This window comes from Hyla sarda, chromosome 2 (assembly GCF_029499605.1).
Source record: "Hyla sarda isolate aHylSar1 chromosome 2, aHylSar1.hap1, whole genome shotgun sequence".
Taxonomy (NCBI): Eukaryota; Metazoa; Chordata; class Amphibia; order Anura; family Hylidae; genus Hyla; species Hyla sarda.
This window is the reverse complement of record NC_079190.1, coordinates 486,496,614-486,512,313: the sequence shown is the minus strand read 5'-3', so window position 1 is coordinate 486,512,313 and position 15,700 is coordinate 486,496,614. Positions and strand designations below refer to the sequence as shown.

The window sequence follows — 15,700 nt, the reverse complement described above, 5'->3', positions numbered from 1 at the left end:
AATAATAACAACAACAACAATAATAATTATAATAAACTCTTGTGGATAACCTGTGCAATCAGGCAGGGTAGATTACCCATCACCAGTCACTTCTAGGAATGAGGGTCACAGCACCAGTGTGTCCCCTAGTTTATTAATTGAGCATTGTTACTCAAACTCCTTACAAGAATTTAGTAGGGTACCGTATAATTGTATTATTTGAGCACCATATGGTACATCGGATGGTATGGGCGCCAAAGCATTAAAAGAAAAGCACAGGTATCCTATGTAACCCCTTTTACTCTTCCTCAGAGCAACAACCTCAGGGCATATGTCCAACCCCTGTTTGGGGAACAGGAGTTTCATATTAATATAAGTATTTGGTCTGGGATTTGATATTAATATATGGGGTCTCATCTGGGGTTGGTTAATAATATATGGGGTTTGGTCTGGGGTTGCATAAAAATATATATGGGGTCTGGTCTGTGGTTTGATAATTTTACTGTATATGGGGTCTGGTCTAGGGTTTGATATTAATATAGGATCTGGTCTGAGGTCAGATATTAATGTAGGGGTCTGGTTTGGGGTCTGATATTAATATAGGGGTCTGAGTTGGGGAGTGATGTTAATATAGGGGTCTGTTCTGGGGTCTAATATTAATAAAGAAGAACTGAATATATTTAGGGCATCTGAGGTCTGAAATTAATATAGGGGTCTGGTCTGAGGAGTGATTTTAATAAAGGGGTCTGTTCTGGGGTCTAATATTAACAAAGAAGGACTGAATATATTTAGGGGATCTGAGGTATGATATTAATATAGGGGTCTGGTCTGGGGTCTGATACTAATATAGGAGTCAGAGCTGGAAAGTGATGTTAATATAGGGGTCGGTTCTGGGGGCTAATATTAATAAAGAAGAACTGAATATATTTAGGGGATGTGAGATCTGATAATATAGGAGTCTGGTCTGAGGAGTGATGTTAATATAGGGGTCTGTTCTGGGGTCTAATATTAATAAAGAAGAACTGAATATATTTAGGGGATCTGAGATCTGATATTAATATGGGGGTCTGGTCTGAGGAGTGATGTTAATATAGGGGTCCGTTCTGGGGTCTAATATTAATAAAAAAGAACTGAATATATTTAGGGGATCTGAGGTCTGATATTAATATGGGGGTCTGGTCTGAGGAGTGATGTTAATATAGGGGTCTGTTCTGGGGTCTAATATTAATTAAGAAGGACTGAATATATTTAGGGGATCTAAGGTCTGATATTAATATAGGGGTCTGGTCTGAGGTCTAATATTAATATAGGGGTCTGGTTTGGGGTCTGATATTAATACAGGGGTCTGGTCTGAGGAGTGATGTTAATATAGGGGTCTGTTCTGGGGTCTAATATTAATTAAGAAGGACTGAATATATTTAGGGGATCTGAGGTCTGATATTAATATAGGGGTCTGGTCTGAGGTCTAATATTAATATAGGGGTCTGGCTTGGGGTCTGATATTAATACAGGGGTCTGGTCTGAGGAGTGATGTTAATATAGGGGTCTGTTCTGGGGTCTAATATTAATAAAGAAGGAATGAATATATTTAGGGGATCTGAGGTATCATAAATATAGGGGTCTGTTCTGGGGTCTAATATTAATAAAGAAGGACTGAATATATTTAGGGGATCTGAGGTCTGATATTAATATAGGGGTCTGGTCTGGGGTCTAATATTAATAAAGAAGGACTAAATATATTTAGGGAATCTAAGGTCTAATCTTAGTAAAGAGGCTTATTCTACAGTCTGAAACAATTAGGTTGTCTGGTCCAGGGTCTGATATTATTAAAGGAGTCTGATATGTGGTCTGATAATAATATAGATTTGTGGTCTGGGGTCTGAAATTAACAGAATGGGTACGAATTTAGCCACACTTTTTTGAATACGTGATATCCCTGAAAAAGGCCACTCCCATTTTTGCAGCAAATCGCCGCTCGAAAAACGCCATGTGAACAGCTCTCCCAGGTTTGCATATCTGCTAATGTACTCATACCGCATAATATAGCTACAAAATCTCTGACCTTTAGGTTTTTCTTCTTCCTCCCAGATATTGAGTTTTTTTTGGATGAAGACAGCGATACATCTGACATGACCAATTCCAGATGCCATACCTGTGGGTCCAGGCTGTGCCACATCTGAAGTCGAGTCCTTCATTGTATGAGTCTCATCGGGGCAAACTAATTTATGTCTATTTTCAGGCATAGAGAAAAGAGAAAAAACTTTATTATACACTCCATTCACTTATTGTGTCATGCTCCACCCTCTTAGACCTAGACAATACATAACACCAGTTTGGCCTAGGCCTCTGTTTACCAACCAGTGCGTCTCCAGCTGTTGCAAAACTACAACTCCCAGCCGGGCATGCTGGGAGTTGTAAATTTGCAACAGCTGGAGACATACTGGTTGAGAAAAACTGGCCTAGAATGTTCCCTTAACCCTTTATGGTCTTAGATAACTTTATATATGTCAATAGCAGGGGGTCCTCTTCACTGGGGAAATATATATACCTGCATAATAGTAAGAAACGAAATCTACACACCTTGCTTTACCTTTACGGTTTACAGACTGATAATCTTTCCTGTAGGCCATTCCTGGAAATGCCACAATATTGCCGCCCTTGGCGACTACAACAGGAGCAGCGGCTGTTACTCCACCAGATGCCGCTTCATCAAGTGCCAGCTTGGCATTTCTCTTGGCATGTCCCACATCTGGATCTGGTTGTTTGGCAATGGGACCTAAAAACAAAATCAAAATTTTTATAAATAAAACAGTTTTGCTAACAATAAAGTAGATTAACCCCTTAACAACCACGGACGAATATTTACATCCTGTGGCCGGCTCCCGATCTGTGAAGAGCACTCAGAATCTATCAGCAACCAGGACTAAGGCTAAGGCAAAGGCTAAGTTTCCACTTGTTTTTTTTTCTGGCAGTTTTTGGATATCTGCCACTGCAGTTTTTGAGCCAAAGTCAGAAGTGGATCCATAAGGGAGGAGAAGCATAAGTCCTTCCTTTATATGTCCTATTCCTTTTGAATACACTTCTGGCTTTGGCTAAAAAACTTCACTGGCAGTTTTCCAAAAACTGCCAGAAAAAAGACCAAGTGGTAACTTAGCCTAATACCGGACATCACCGATCGGGCTGATGTCCGATATTAACCCTTTAGATGCGCTATAAAACAGGAGAATACACTGCCGGTTAGCTCGGGACTGCCTCAGTGAAATCTTCTTCCCTACTGTCCGATCGGTGTTTGATTGCTCCAAGCCTGAAATCCAGGCTTGAGCAATCAAGCGCAGAAAACACTGATCAATGCATTCCTATGGCAATGCATTAAACAGTGCCTGCAATCAGTATATGCAGTGTTACAGCCCCTAGAGGGGGCTATAACACTACATAAAAAAGTAAAAAAAAAAAAAAAAAAATTAATAAATGTGATTTAACCCCTTCCCTAATAAAAATCTGAATCACCCCCCTTTTCCCATTTAAAAAAAAAAAAAAGTGGGTAAATAAAAACAAACAAATGTGGTATTGCCGGGTGTGTAAATGTCTGAACCATAAAAATATATTGTTAATTAAGCTGCATGGTCAATGGCGTATGCGCAAAATAGCGTATTTTTGGTTACTTTTTCTACCATAAAAAAATGAATAAGAAGCAATCAAAAAGTCCGATCAAAACAAAAATGGTACCGATAAAAACTTCAGATCACGGCGCAAAAAATGATCCCTCCTACCGCCCCGTTCGTGGAAAAGTACAAAGTTATAGGGGTCAGAAGATGACAATTTTAAACGTATTAATTTTCGTGCATGAAGTTGTGAAGTACGACAAAATCAAACCTATATAAGTAGGGTATCATTTTAATCGTATGGACCTACAGAATAAAGGGAAGGTGTCATTTTTACTGAAAAATTTACTGCATAGAAATGGAAGCCCCCAAAATATACAAAATTGTGTTTTTTCTTAAATTTTGTTGCAAAATGATTTTTTTTTCCATTTCGCCATTGATTTTTGGGTAAAATGACTGATGTCATTACAAAGTGGAATTGGTGGCACAAAAAAAAGCCATCATATGGATTTTTAGGTGCAAAATTGAAAGGGTTATGATTTTTAAAATGTAAGGAGGAGAAACGAAAGTGCAAAAACAGAAAAACGCTCGGTCGTTAAGCGATTAATCGTTCCTATGTTTTTCAGGGGAGTGAGAGTACTTCAGGTATGTACAGTATATACTATATTTTTATATTTGGAAGACCTCGTAGTCTGCTCCTATACTACAACCATTTTCTACACTTACACTGCATACATAGGATACAAATCTGAGGACCATTGAGACAGAAATTCTCCTGTCATTGATTTATTTTCTAAGCAGCAACACCAATACATTAAGGCCATGTTCCCTTGAAGGAATTTTACGCAGAATGTCTGCTGGTAAAACATAGGCGGACATTCCGCAAATAGCGGGCTCCGGCAGAGTAACCCGGTATTAAGATCACATAATTAGGATTGCACAATTAGCAATCTATTTCCCCGCAGATTCCACCAAAATAATTGACATGTCAATTCTTTCGTCAGAGGCTGGAATCGGAATTTTCGCGGAAGATGTTTCCGCTGTGAAAATTCTGCAGAGTGCAAGGTGCAGCAGAATCCCATTAAAAGCAATGGGATTCTGCTGCCATGGAATTCCCGAGCCTTCAGCTCAGAAATTCCGTTGTGTGAACATGGCTGTATCTCCAGTTCTCCCATAGAGATGCATGGAGGGGGAAGTGTCGGCCAGCTCTTCGTGCTTTGGTCAACACAGAGAGCCAGGGCGCCGTGCAGGAGATCGAGGGGGGTCCAAACGGTCGGACCTTCGTGATCAAACACATATACTACATTTTAGTAAACTGGAGTACTCTTTTAATGGAGCCCAAAGGTCCAAACCTATTGGAAGGCAATTTAGGGCCCTATTACTAGGGAAGATTATGGGCTGAACAGGCCAATATTGCCTGTATAGCGATCAGTAAATGAATGAGCTGCTTAAAAAATCATCATCCATTGGACGCACATCTTCATGTACATCATGTGCAGCCAATGGCTCATTACAGGAAAGGTCAGCAGGAACGACCCAGCGATCGTTCCTGCATCCAGGCCACTAGGTAGATCAAGGGTTGTAAAGGCTTTGTAAACGATTACCGATCACCGAGATCAGTGTCCATTTACAGATGGACTCGGACGTCCAATAGGGCCCATCAAGTCTATTTCTTATTGGATGATGAACATATAACCTATTTATTCTTATAAATGTTACATCCTGTGGGTACAAGATTACAATATGAATAAATAAGACATTTACATGTTCTGTGCAAAAGGTTTTGGAGAGGCTCTTGTCAAACCAATCACCAATAGAGGCCCGAGCTACCCAACTGACCCCTACATCCACAGTGTCTAAAAATAGGCTAAATACAAAATAAAATTTGGGGCTCAAGGTCACGGATATTTGATAATATATTATTTATTGTTTGCAATAATATCAACATAAAATAATAAAATATGCTGTGTCCTGCAACTCACAGGGCCCTTGTGTGTCGTCAGGATCACTATATATATAAAATTCCGATAGAATATAGTATAAAATGCAATAAAACCACACACTCAATGTGACCAGTCCATTATAGGGATATGAACGTTCAGTAAGTCCTGTTACAGTTCTTGTTCTCAGAGTCAGTAATAGCTTATATGCATATAGTGGTGCTGACGTAAACAGTAGTATTATCCAGATGTTATAGGCTCAGTTAACAGAGTTTAATGGTGAGTCTAAAAAACTCTGTTAACTGAGCCTATAACATCTGGATAATACTACTGTTTAAGGCAAACTGTATATTGTATATACTGTACATGTTCTGTCCAGATGGAGGGTATCCGTCAGCGTCATCTCCTCTGAGGGTTCCTAAGAACCACACTTCAGTATATATAACCCTATTTTTACCAAGAACGAAGTGGGACTTACAAGTAATGGGGATTCACTTACTCCACAGGTCCCTATTTGAGGTGTATTTCTCTAGAGACCACATCGCCACATGAGAAGAGAGTCTTTCCTCCATGACCAACTGGATGACTTCATAAAGATCAGGCTTCAGGAGAGGAACGATCATCTGTGGATATAGATATTTTAGCTCCACCAATTCCTATATATCCGGGGGGCATGGAATACATATTGACATGGATTGGCATGGAATACATATTGACATGGATTGGCATGGAATACATATTGACAACAATTTTAATGACATAACCCAAAAACACAATTTTCTGGCATGGAATATATATATATACAGAATCAAGTAGAAGCGGCACACCAGTATTCAAATGAAAGCGTGGGTTTATTCACACATCTGTGCAGAAAAGCTAAGTTTCGGCTCGACAATAGAGCCTTTCTCAAGCATGTATACATTCTCCATATGTATCCATATGAACGTTTTTAGAGAAAGATATGTGAAATAAATAGTGGGGCTTTGTGGCACCCGTCATCCAACGACACCCGTTGTGTAACAATACAAGAGGCTGACTGCATCTCAAGAAGTTACATAGAGAAAGTGACTTTAGCTCCACATGTCTAAAAAAGCTACCCTAAGTTTTGGTCAAAATTTTGAAAATTATTATGCTGTGTGTGTGTCAAAAAAAACTGAAAAATGTTCTTCATCCGACAATGGATCATGATCTACCAAGAAAGGAAATGTACTGAGCGCACTGCAGAGTTTTTCGCCCTCGAAATTCACATTACCGACTCCACCAAATTAACATGTTCATTCTTTCGGTGGATCTGCTTGGATGCATTGCAGTCAATAATAATCCAAGCAGTCCTAGCGCCCTCTGAATAAGCCGGCGTTGCTGTGCACAGAATGTCTGCCCGGAATTTGTGTAATATCACAATACTGTATGTTTTTTCCTTAGTGGGCGTAGGACATCTTACAGGCAATGCCACATATAGGTAGCCACATATAGGTAGCTAATGTAACAACAAGACAGAAATGCTGGAAATAGTGCACACCACAACTCCAATACTTCAAAAAATGTGTTAGACATAAATCTTTATTGAATATAAGTATATAACAAACAAGGGCATTAAAAAGCAATTAAAAAGCCTCCACTTGGAGGACACCACAACATGGGAGAAGGGCCATGAACCCCTCCTCACCATCGTCCCGTCTGCTGATACAAATTACGAGTCCTGCTAGGTCTGGGAAACTGGATAAACAGCCACTAAAGCTTAAAAATGATAACAATAAGTAGAAATACAGAAAATACTGTGTAACCCCAATGTGCAGATAACTATAGCAGCAATATAAAGCAATGGCTAAAGCAGCAGTACAAAGCAAGAAAATACATAGGCATGCAAACCCAGACGGAGAAGCAGCAAGGATAAGTTGCTAGACGGGACGCCAGGTGGCATTGGGGAGACAATATTCTTCCTTCTGTAGGAGAGATGATTTGCATCCTTAATAGTTAAAATTACATTGCCCTCTGTATACCGATGGCAGCAGAACTCCATAGGGGACATAGTGGGGGGTATGAGAATTGAAGTAGAGAAGACAGACATGGTCGCACATCCACCAACAGTATTTTGATCTAATTGCTTCTCAGCATATTGGGGGTATGATTCACCAAGATTCAGCGTCTTGACATGCATAACCTTACCTGGCTCTTTAGGTCTTCAAATGTGCAGATATATCCGAGAATAATTGGACCTTTTCCTGTCATCATGATTTTGGCTCCAAAGAGACCTAGTCAATTGTGGACAGTACCATCAACAATTCATTTGCATGGAGTTTACATGATCATGAACAGTATCTATATGTGCAGCACATTCAGCCACAAATGGGAAAGGGTTTCTACACCTTTGGGGTACCTATTACTAGGTCCACTTGGCCATGTGTATATAATAGTGGGAGATCCACCAAATGGAGAGTCACTACAAAGAGTCTCTGGAGCACTCATTGGGCTCATCTTATCCTGCTCACCCAAGCCCTTTACAGAGGCTTATTATCAAGCAGTAAAGGGACAGAGATCAGTCGATTCGTTGGCAATTAGGTCTCTTGTGCAGCCATATAAGTAATCGCTATCAGCTGTAAACAGGTGATGTATGGCCAACATTGATGAATTTAATGGGCCCCATGACTGATCGAGCTTTGTAAAAGGCTCTGTAGACAAGTGCCAATCTGTGAGGCGAAAGCTAGTTGTCCTGCGCCCGTTGGCCAATGTAAAAGGGCCCTTAGTTGTTCTGTGAATGTCCTATTTTCAGAAAGCAATCATATCACCAATGGGAGTTAACCCTTTTAAATTCAAGACTGTGTAAAGACAACCAAGCTAATATGTCTCACCCCCACCTTCTAACTCGCGCAAAGTTCATCCATAGGAGCTCAGAGACTCATTCTGCTGCATTTCCCATGTTTTTAACTGTAGCTCTTCTTGCTCAGATTTGCTGCTTTATATAACCACAAGCTCAGCACCCAGAGCTGATTTCTATTACAGAGTCAGACAGCATAGAATTATATCAATAATGCCAGGACGTAACTAAAGAAACGCAGAGGGCATCCATAAGGTCTCTCTTTCCTATAGGAGTAGACCAGTACTATAAATGAAGCACCATTAGCCAACGCATGTCAGTGTGTCCTCATCCTTATATAATCTGAGTGATAATATATGAAAACCTCTATAGCATAGAAATGACTCTATTAGCCTGTGACTCTTACCTTTGTAATGCCAACCCGCTTGTCTCATGGCATCTATACTTTTCTGCAGAATGTTGTCTTGAATCTTTTTGGAATTTTTTTCCGACAGCTACTAAACAGAGCATGTTAGTCTAACTCATGTCAAGTAAAAAATATCATGATTTATTAATTCATGTTTTTTACATAGCGCCACCATATTTCACAGTGCTGTACAAACACACTGGCCGAATAATCTATCAGAATGTATTTTAGCGCAACCATTGTTGTCCTATATTGTCCCTGTTATTTAGAAAATCTTTTGACACACCAGACACAAAGCCAGACTGGCCTACTGGGATACCGGGAAAATTCTAGGTAGGCCGTCCACCCTGTGGATTGTCATTGGCCGGCCTGCTGCCCGCACCTAATGTTTGGCCACCCAAAACCAAACATTCCTGGGCCAGGCTGCGAGCCTGTAAAATTCTTGTGGGCGACCCAGCACTACCTGCAGCCTGTTGAAATGGAAGCCTGCCAATGCTATGGGGCTGGTATGCAATTATTTCTAGGGCTGGCTTTTATCCCCAGTCCAGCCATGGACAGATAAACAGGGGTCAACTATAAAGTGTACGGCCGGATTTAGTTCTAGTCAATGATCAAACACTGAGATCTCTTAATCTAGACAATTGTGTTGGAGATCTCCAGAGATGTAGTTGTCCAGCATGTATTAAAGGGCTACTCCACTGCTCAGCATTTGGACCAAACTGTTCCAAACGCTGGAGCCGGCATCGGGAGCTTGTGACGTCATAGCCCCGCCCCTAATTATGTCACACCCGCCCCCTCAATGCAAGTCTATGGGAGGGGGCGTGACGACTGTCACGCCCCCTCCCATAGACTTGCATTGAGGGGGCGGGGCATGACGTCATGAAGGGGGAGAGCTATGATGTCACGAGCTCCCGGCGTCGGCTCCAGCGTTCGGAACAGTTTGTTCCAAATGCTGACCAGCGGAGTACCCCTTTAAGGGGCCTCAGTGGTTTCACAAAAGCCTCGGTCTCCTTCATCGGCAGAATTGCTATGGGTCTGAACACATGGGAGGAGATTTATCGCTGCATTTAAAGCTCCTTTTTTGCTTACTAGGGTCGCAGAAAACGCCTAAGCTTTATTTTTTTATTTATTTTTGCGACTTTTGTTTATTTTTTATTTATTTTTGTGACTTTATGCATAAAGTAGCAAACAACCTCACCTAAACAACTTTCAGTTTCACTTTGCAGTGGTTGCGAATGTATGATGTGGGATTGTCGCATATTGAGGTTGACAACCCCTCCATAATGTTGCAAGTCAAAGCCAGGTCAGACCTGACTTACGAAACTACCTTTGTTTGTTTGTTTGCTTAGGTGTGCCAAATGTATTAACCCTTTCTGACGGTATGCTAAATATGTCGCACTTAAGCAAAACTAAAGTAAAAAAAAAAAAGACTTCAAATATCACTTTCCAAAGACAACAATAAGGCTAGGTTCAGACTACGGAATCTCCGGGCAGAAAATTTCCGTGGAGATTCCGAGTGCGGCCAGCACCGACTGAATCAGTCAGCGCTAGGACCGTGCGGACACTGCAGTCTCCAATAGATTGCAATGTGTTCCGCGAGTATTCCTGCCTGAAAAATGAGCAACGCCATTATTGAGGCGGAAATTTCCAAGCGGATTTTCCGTTCACAGATTTCGCTTCACATATTCCGAAGTGTGAATTTGTGAACGGAAACCCATTCACTACACTATACATTTTAGCAAGCGGAATTTCTGCAGGCAGAAATTCCGTAGTCTTATAAATCTCCCCCCCCCCCGTAGGCTATTATGTTTTCTTATTTACATGTCCATGAAAAACATTACTTTGTAAAGATTTCTCACGTATAAGATATTACCTGGATGATATTTGGTGATGTAGACTCTGGAATACAATGTTTTGAGATGTGCACAAAGGGCAACGGGGCAAGTGAAACCCCATCGGTCAGACATAGACACTATAAGAGGAAAATAGAAAAATTTGGAAATTTACCAAATGAGATGATCGTAGGAGATGTGACATCACAGCATGCTCTCATGGTTACGGTTTAGTCACGAAACACCATGGAAGGGTCATTTAAAAATGTAACATGCACACAAGTGCAAGGAGAGAAATGGCAGTGTTGACCAAATAAAATAAAAAACTCACAATGTATTCCTTTCCTTCGAGACGCTCTTCAACTACTAAGGGTGTCGAGGCTCCAAGGATACAGTCCTGCAAAGAATTCACCTTTAGGGTAGGGTCACACGTGCCGTATTTTGCTGCGTGTTTGCTGCAGAGTATTTTCCTACCTATTGAAGTCAATGGGTAAGAAAATACGCAGCAGTAAATACGCAGCAAACTACGTCACATGTGACCCTTCCCTTAACGTGTAATAACATCCCTATTACTTTACTATTAATATTGCTATAAAAAAATAAATCTGGAGCAACTAAGGCCTTGGTTACTAGGGTTGCTGGGTACAGATGAATATTTAGCAACAGATATGTGTAGGCACTGCTGGCTTCACTCGAGGGTATACTGGTGGACCAGTGAGGCAATGTGAATAGGGCTCAGTCACTTCCACGGTATAGCGTTTAATTGGTGGTGCTCAGTCCCAAAATAGAAGTCCGAAGCAAATCAAATGATAAGTGAAATGAAAGGACAGCACCCACCATGTGCTCCAAACACACTTTATTCCGTGATCATCGGCAGGTACAAAGACAGGTGCAGTAAGCGAAGATTGTTTCGTGCTGACACGCGCTTCTTCTCAGCTTACACCAAGAATGTCATCACTCTGCACTTTAAATCTACCGCTTCCAGATGACGTAACATGTCAGCTGACCACAATATTGTCATGTGACTGCTCCCGATGTCCGAGCATTGTAGTTTTTAAACTACCAGAAGCAGCAGTGAAGAGCTTCACTGCTGCCTCTGATGCAGATGCCGCCGCCGCCGCCTCCACTTACCAGCCGCCGCCAACCCGTGTTCCTCCAGCGTTCTGGTAAGTGCCGCGGTCCCCACCGCAGCTCTCGGCGTCATCTTCCCCTGCTGTGCTCGGACTTCTAGCGGCGGGCAGAGCAGGGGAAACGAACTTTACCCCCCAGTCAGCTCATTCACTGTGATTGGTCCACAGGGACCAATCACAGTGATCACTGACCAGGACCATCGACAGATGGTCCTGGGGGTGTCTTGCAGAAGTTGTCCCCTGCTGGAAACAGCGGGGCTTCTGCCAGTTAACCCTTGCGATGCCGCGCATCGACGGGTTAACTGAATGCCGTTTATAAACGCAGATCGCAGTAGATCTCCAGAATGATTTGCTGCGATCCGCATTTAAATTAAAAAGCCGGTGGTACATGCGGCTACATCGCGCTGCCACAGGCTTCTATATACAGTACACTGTCATAATTAATAATCCCCTCCGGGAGACGGGAGCTCTGATTGGTGGATACCTATTGGCCAATCAGAGCTCTCCTCTCCCGGCGGCGGGGATTATGAATTATGACAGCTGTATATAGAAGCCGGTGGCAGCGCGATGTAGCCGCATGTACCGCCGACTTCTATAGTTAATAAATGCGGATCGCAGCGGGTCTCTGGAGGATGACCCGGTGCGATCTGCACCTCAACCCCTGTACTACAACTCCCATCATGGGCAGAGTCTGTCCCATGATGGGAGTAGCAGTCCTGTGCCAAAATAGACACTTTTGGTACGTGTCCTCCGAGGTGGTGTATATTTGCGCAAGAAAATGCAGTTTGCAAATTTTTTGGGCGCAAAAAAAAAAAAAACGCAGTTAGTAAATTAATTCTACAGTAGAAAATGCTCTATGGTAGAATTAACCGTAGACAACGGGATGAAAAGTTCTGTCAAAATTTGCGCAAAAAAAGACGCAAAAAAAACACTTGCGCTTTTTTTGCGCAAAAAAATAGACACAAAATAGCTCTATATACAATGATAAATTCCCCCCAGTTACTCTACCATATATAAATATAAAAAATGTGTACATATAATTGTGGTGTCCTATACGGTACCTATGTATGTGTGGGTCCCCATAGCCAGAGTCCCTAGGACGTAGGGATCCCTGTCAGTTAATTTAACCCTTTGTCGCCTCTATTTCTACTAACAGACCAGTGGTCTATATAAGGTTAATGTAAATATAATGATATATATCTGTAAATAAGTAGTTAATTACCTGTACCATAGCGTTACAGGACCTGCGGGTCATGTGACTAGGTGAACTCTATGGTATTAAGCTTAAGGACCTTTGGAGGCCCTGTGACGTATGCAATCCCATAACGCAGTGAGTTAGGCCCGAGCCTTGCGGCAACGGCTGAACAATTCTAAATATAGAGTGTATCAATTCCCAGACACTCTGCAGCATCACCGGACCTAATAATACCCCTAAATCCGGACGGATCTGCAAATATCTTCCCTAAATTCAGAGACTGTATGACTAGCTCAAGGTCCGCAACAACTGTCAGTCACTAAGCAAGATAAGGACTGTTATATGAGACTGTTACTGTGCCTTGGATACTGCAAGCACTTAAGTAAAGTTGTTCAAGTTCAATCTCCTTGTGGACCTTCAGTCATTTCATGTACCTATCGTTAGTGGGAAGGGCGGCGATAGGCCGGAACATTGATTCAGCATACCAGCCCTCAGCCTGGCGTCACTAACTCTAGGGTTAACATTAACCCCTCATATACCGATACCATACCACCACTACCATACACCCCCCAAGGGCTACCACATCATTAAAGCATTAATGTAATATATCAATAAAACCAAAAGGACAAGTTACAAAAACAAGTTTATGTCATTCATGTCATTGAGGCCACATGGGCCTAAAGTGTCTGTTTTAAGGATCCACCTCACTTCTCACTGTAATAAGAGTCTATGATGATCCCCCCATTTTGGGGCACTGGTTGATGTTCCAGTGATGCAAATCGTAAAACATTAGGATCATTGTGATGGTCTTCTTTCGCATGTCCTATAAGCCGGGGGCACCCCATGCCTGAAAATACTGATTTAAAGTGCTCTAGTATACGTGGTTTTCCCAATGTAGAACCGTCCACGTGGACATATAATTACATAGACTACAAATTTAGATTTGCAAGTAATTAAATCTTTGACATGCCATTCTATGCCATCTAGATGCACGTATTTCACCTCCATATTAAACTACAATGTGAGCATTGCTTGCAGCGATAATTACCAGAGGGAAAACATTGGTTCAACCAATTTTCGTTGGTAGATTTAAATTGATTAGATCCCAACCTACTTGCGATAGTGCGATTTTTACGATAGGAGAATAGAGGTTTTTTAATAGCAATATCTCTAAAATCAGGATCCCCTTCCACTATATGCCAATGGCGGCGGATCGCAGATTGGACAACATTATCAATAGTTGAATGTGCAAATGAAAACGTGAACCGCCCATTGTCCCAATTTTAGTTTTTTAGTAGGGTCATCCGATCAATTTTACAGGCTCTATCAAAAGCTTTTTGTACTTGTTTAGATGGATATCCTCTAGCCGCTAGGCAATTCACTAGATCAAGTGCTTGTTTGTTAAAGGTGCTATCATCACTGCATATATGTCTAATTCTAATAAATTGGGAGTAGGGAATGGCCTTCTTTACGTGAGGGGGATGGAAGCTATCAGAATGTAATAGTGCATTTGTAGTAGTAGGCTTCCTATAACTGGCAGTTTTTTATGTGCCTTCTTCCACTTCTACCCTCACGTCCAAGAATTCCATCACCCCCCCCCCCCTCCCTCCAAATACTGCAGTGAAATGCATGCTCATATTGTTGTGGTAAAGATACATGACAAACTAGTTAAACTGTATTTCTGACCTGGACCAGACTATGCAGATGTCATCCATATATCTTAGGAATGTTTCCACATAACCAGCAAAGAGGTTATTTTTGGAAAAAAACTAATTATTTTTCATAGGTAGCCAAAAAGAAGTTTGCAAAAGAACAGGCTACAGGAATGCCCATGGCCACTCCTGAGTCCTGTCTATACCATGTGTTATTGAAACGAAAAGCATTGTGGGTTAAAATGAATGTTAAAGATTCACAAATTAATTCCACCAGCCCTCCTTCAATCCCTACATCGCCGAGCAGTTTCCCCACTATCCGGACTCCCAAATCTTGGGGGATCTGGGTATAGAGGCTAGAGGAGATCCATCTCAACAAGTACAAAAAGCTTTTGATAGAGCCTGTAAAATTGATCGGATGTCCTTACTGAAAAATAAAAAAACGAAATCGGGACAATAGGCAATTCGCTTTCTCATTTGCACATTCCCCTATTGATAATGTGGTCCAATCTGCGATCCTCCGCCATTGGCATATAGTGGAAGGGGATCCTGATTTAAGAGATATTGCTATTAAAAAGCCTCTATTCTCCTATGGTAAAAATGACACCATAGCAAGTAGGTTGGGATCTAATCAATTTAAATCTACCAACAAAAATTGCCCTCCGGTAATTATGACTGCAAGCAATGCTCACATTGTAGTTTTAAAGGAAACTGTCACATGTTCACTGCCGCACTTACCACAAGTACTGATGGATAGTGTGGGGGATGCTGATTCATATGATCCCTACCTTGCCCGGATCCATCCAGCCGTTCTATCGCAATCTTAGTTTTTCTATATTTGCAAATGTGGCTTTCCTTTAATATAGAGGCTAAATACGTTCATCTAGGTGGCATAGAATGGTATGTCAAAGATTTCATTACTTGCAAGTCTAAATTTGTAGTCTATGTAATTATATGTCCATGTGGACGGTTCTACATTGGGAAAACCATTTGCCACTGTAACGCCGAGCGCTCCGGGTCCCGCATCCATCCCGCCGCAGCAAGTCCATCCCGCTTTGCGGCGGGCTCTGGTGAATACCAGTAACCTCTTAGACTCCGTTCCCCTGGTACGGTCCACGCCATCTCCTCTCTGGCACAGAGGATCCACCT

The 15,700-nt window shown here is 41.7% G+C and overlaps 1 protein-coding gene across 1 annotated transcript in view; it reads right to left on the bottom strand.

The window, feature by feature from the left end:
* Positions 1 to 15,700, bottom strand: part of LOC130357128 (trifunctional purine biosynthetic protein adenosine-3-like) — a 64,602-nt gene that overhangs the window by 22,550 nt on the left and 26,352 nt on the right. Inside the window, exons 6-12 of the mRNA XM_056559544.1 lie at positions 10,906 to 10,971; positions 10,616 to 10,714; positions 8,743 to 8,830; positions 7,688 to 7,773; positions 6,021 to 6,144; positions 2,560 to 2,755; positions 2,132 to 2,208 (exon numbers count right to left, since the gene is read on the bottom strand). Coding sequence (XP_056415519.1) covers positions 2,132 to 2,208; positions 2,560 to 2,755; positions 6,021 to 6,144; positions 7,688 to 7,773; positions 8,743 to 8,830; positions 10,616 to 10,714; positions 10,906 to 10,971 — 736 coding nt within the window. The remainder of the gene's footprint in view (positions 1 to 2,131; positions 2,209 to 2,559; positions 2,756 to 6,020; positions 6,145 to 7,687; positions 7,774 to 8,742; positions 8,831 to 10,615; positions 10,715 to 10,905; positions 10,972 to 15,700) is intronic.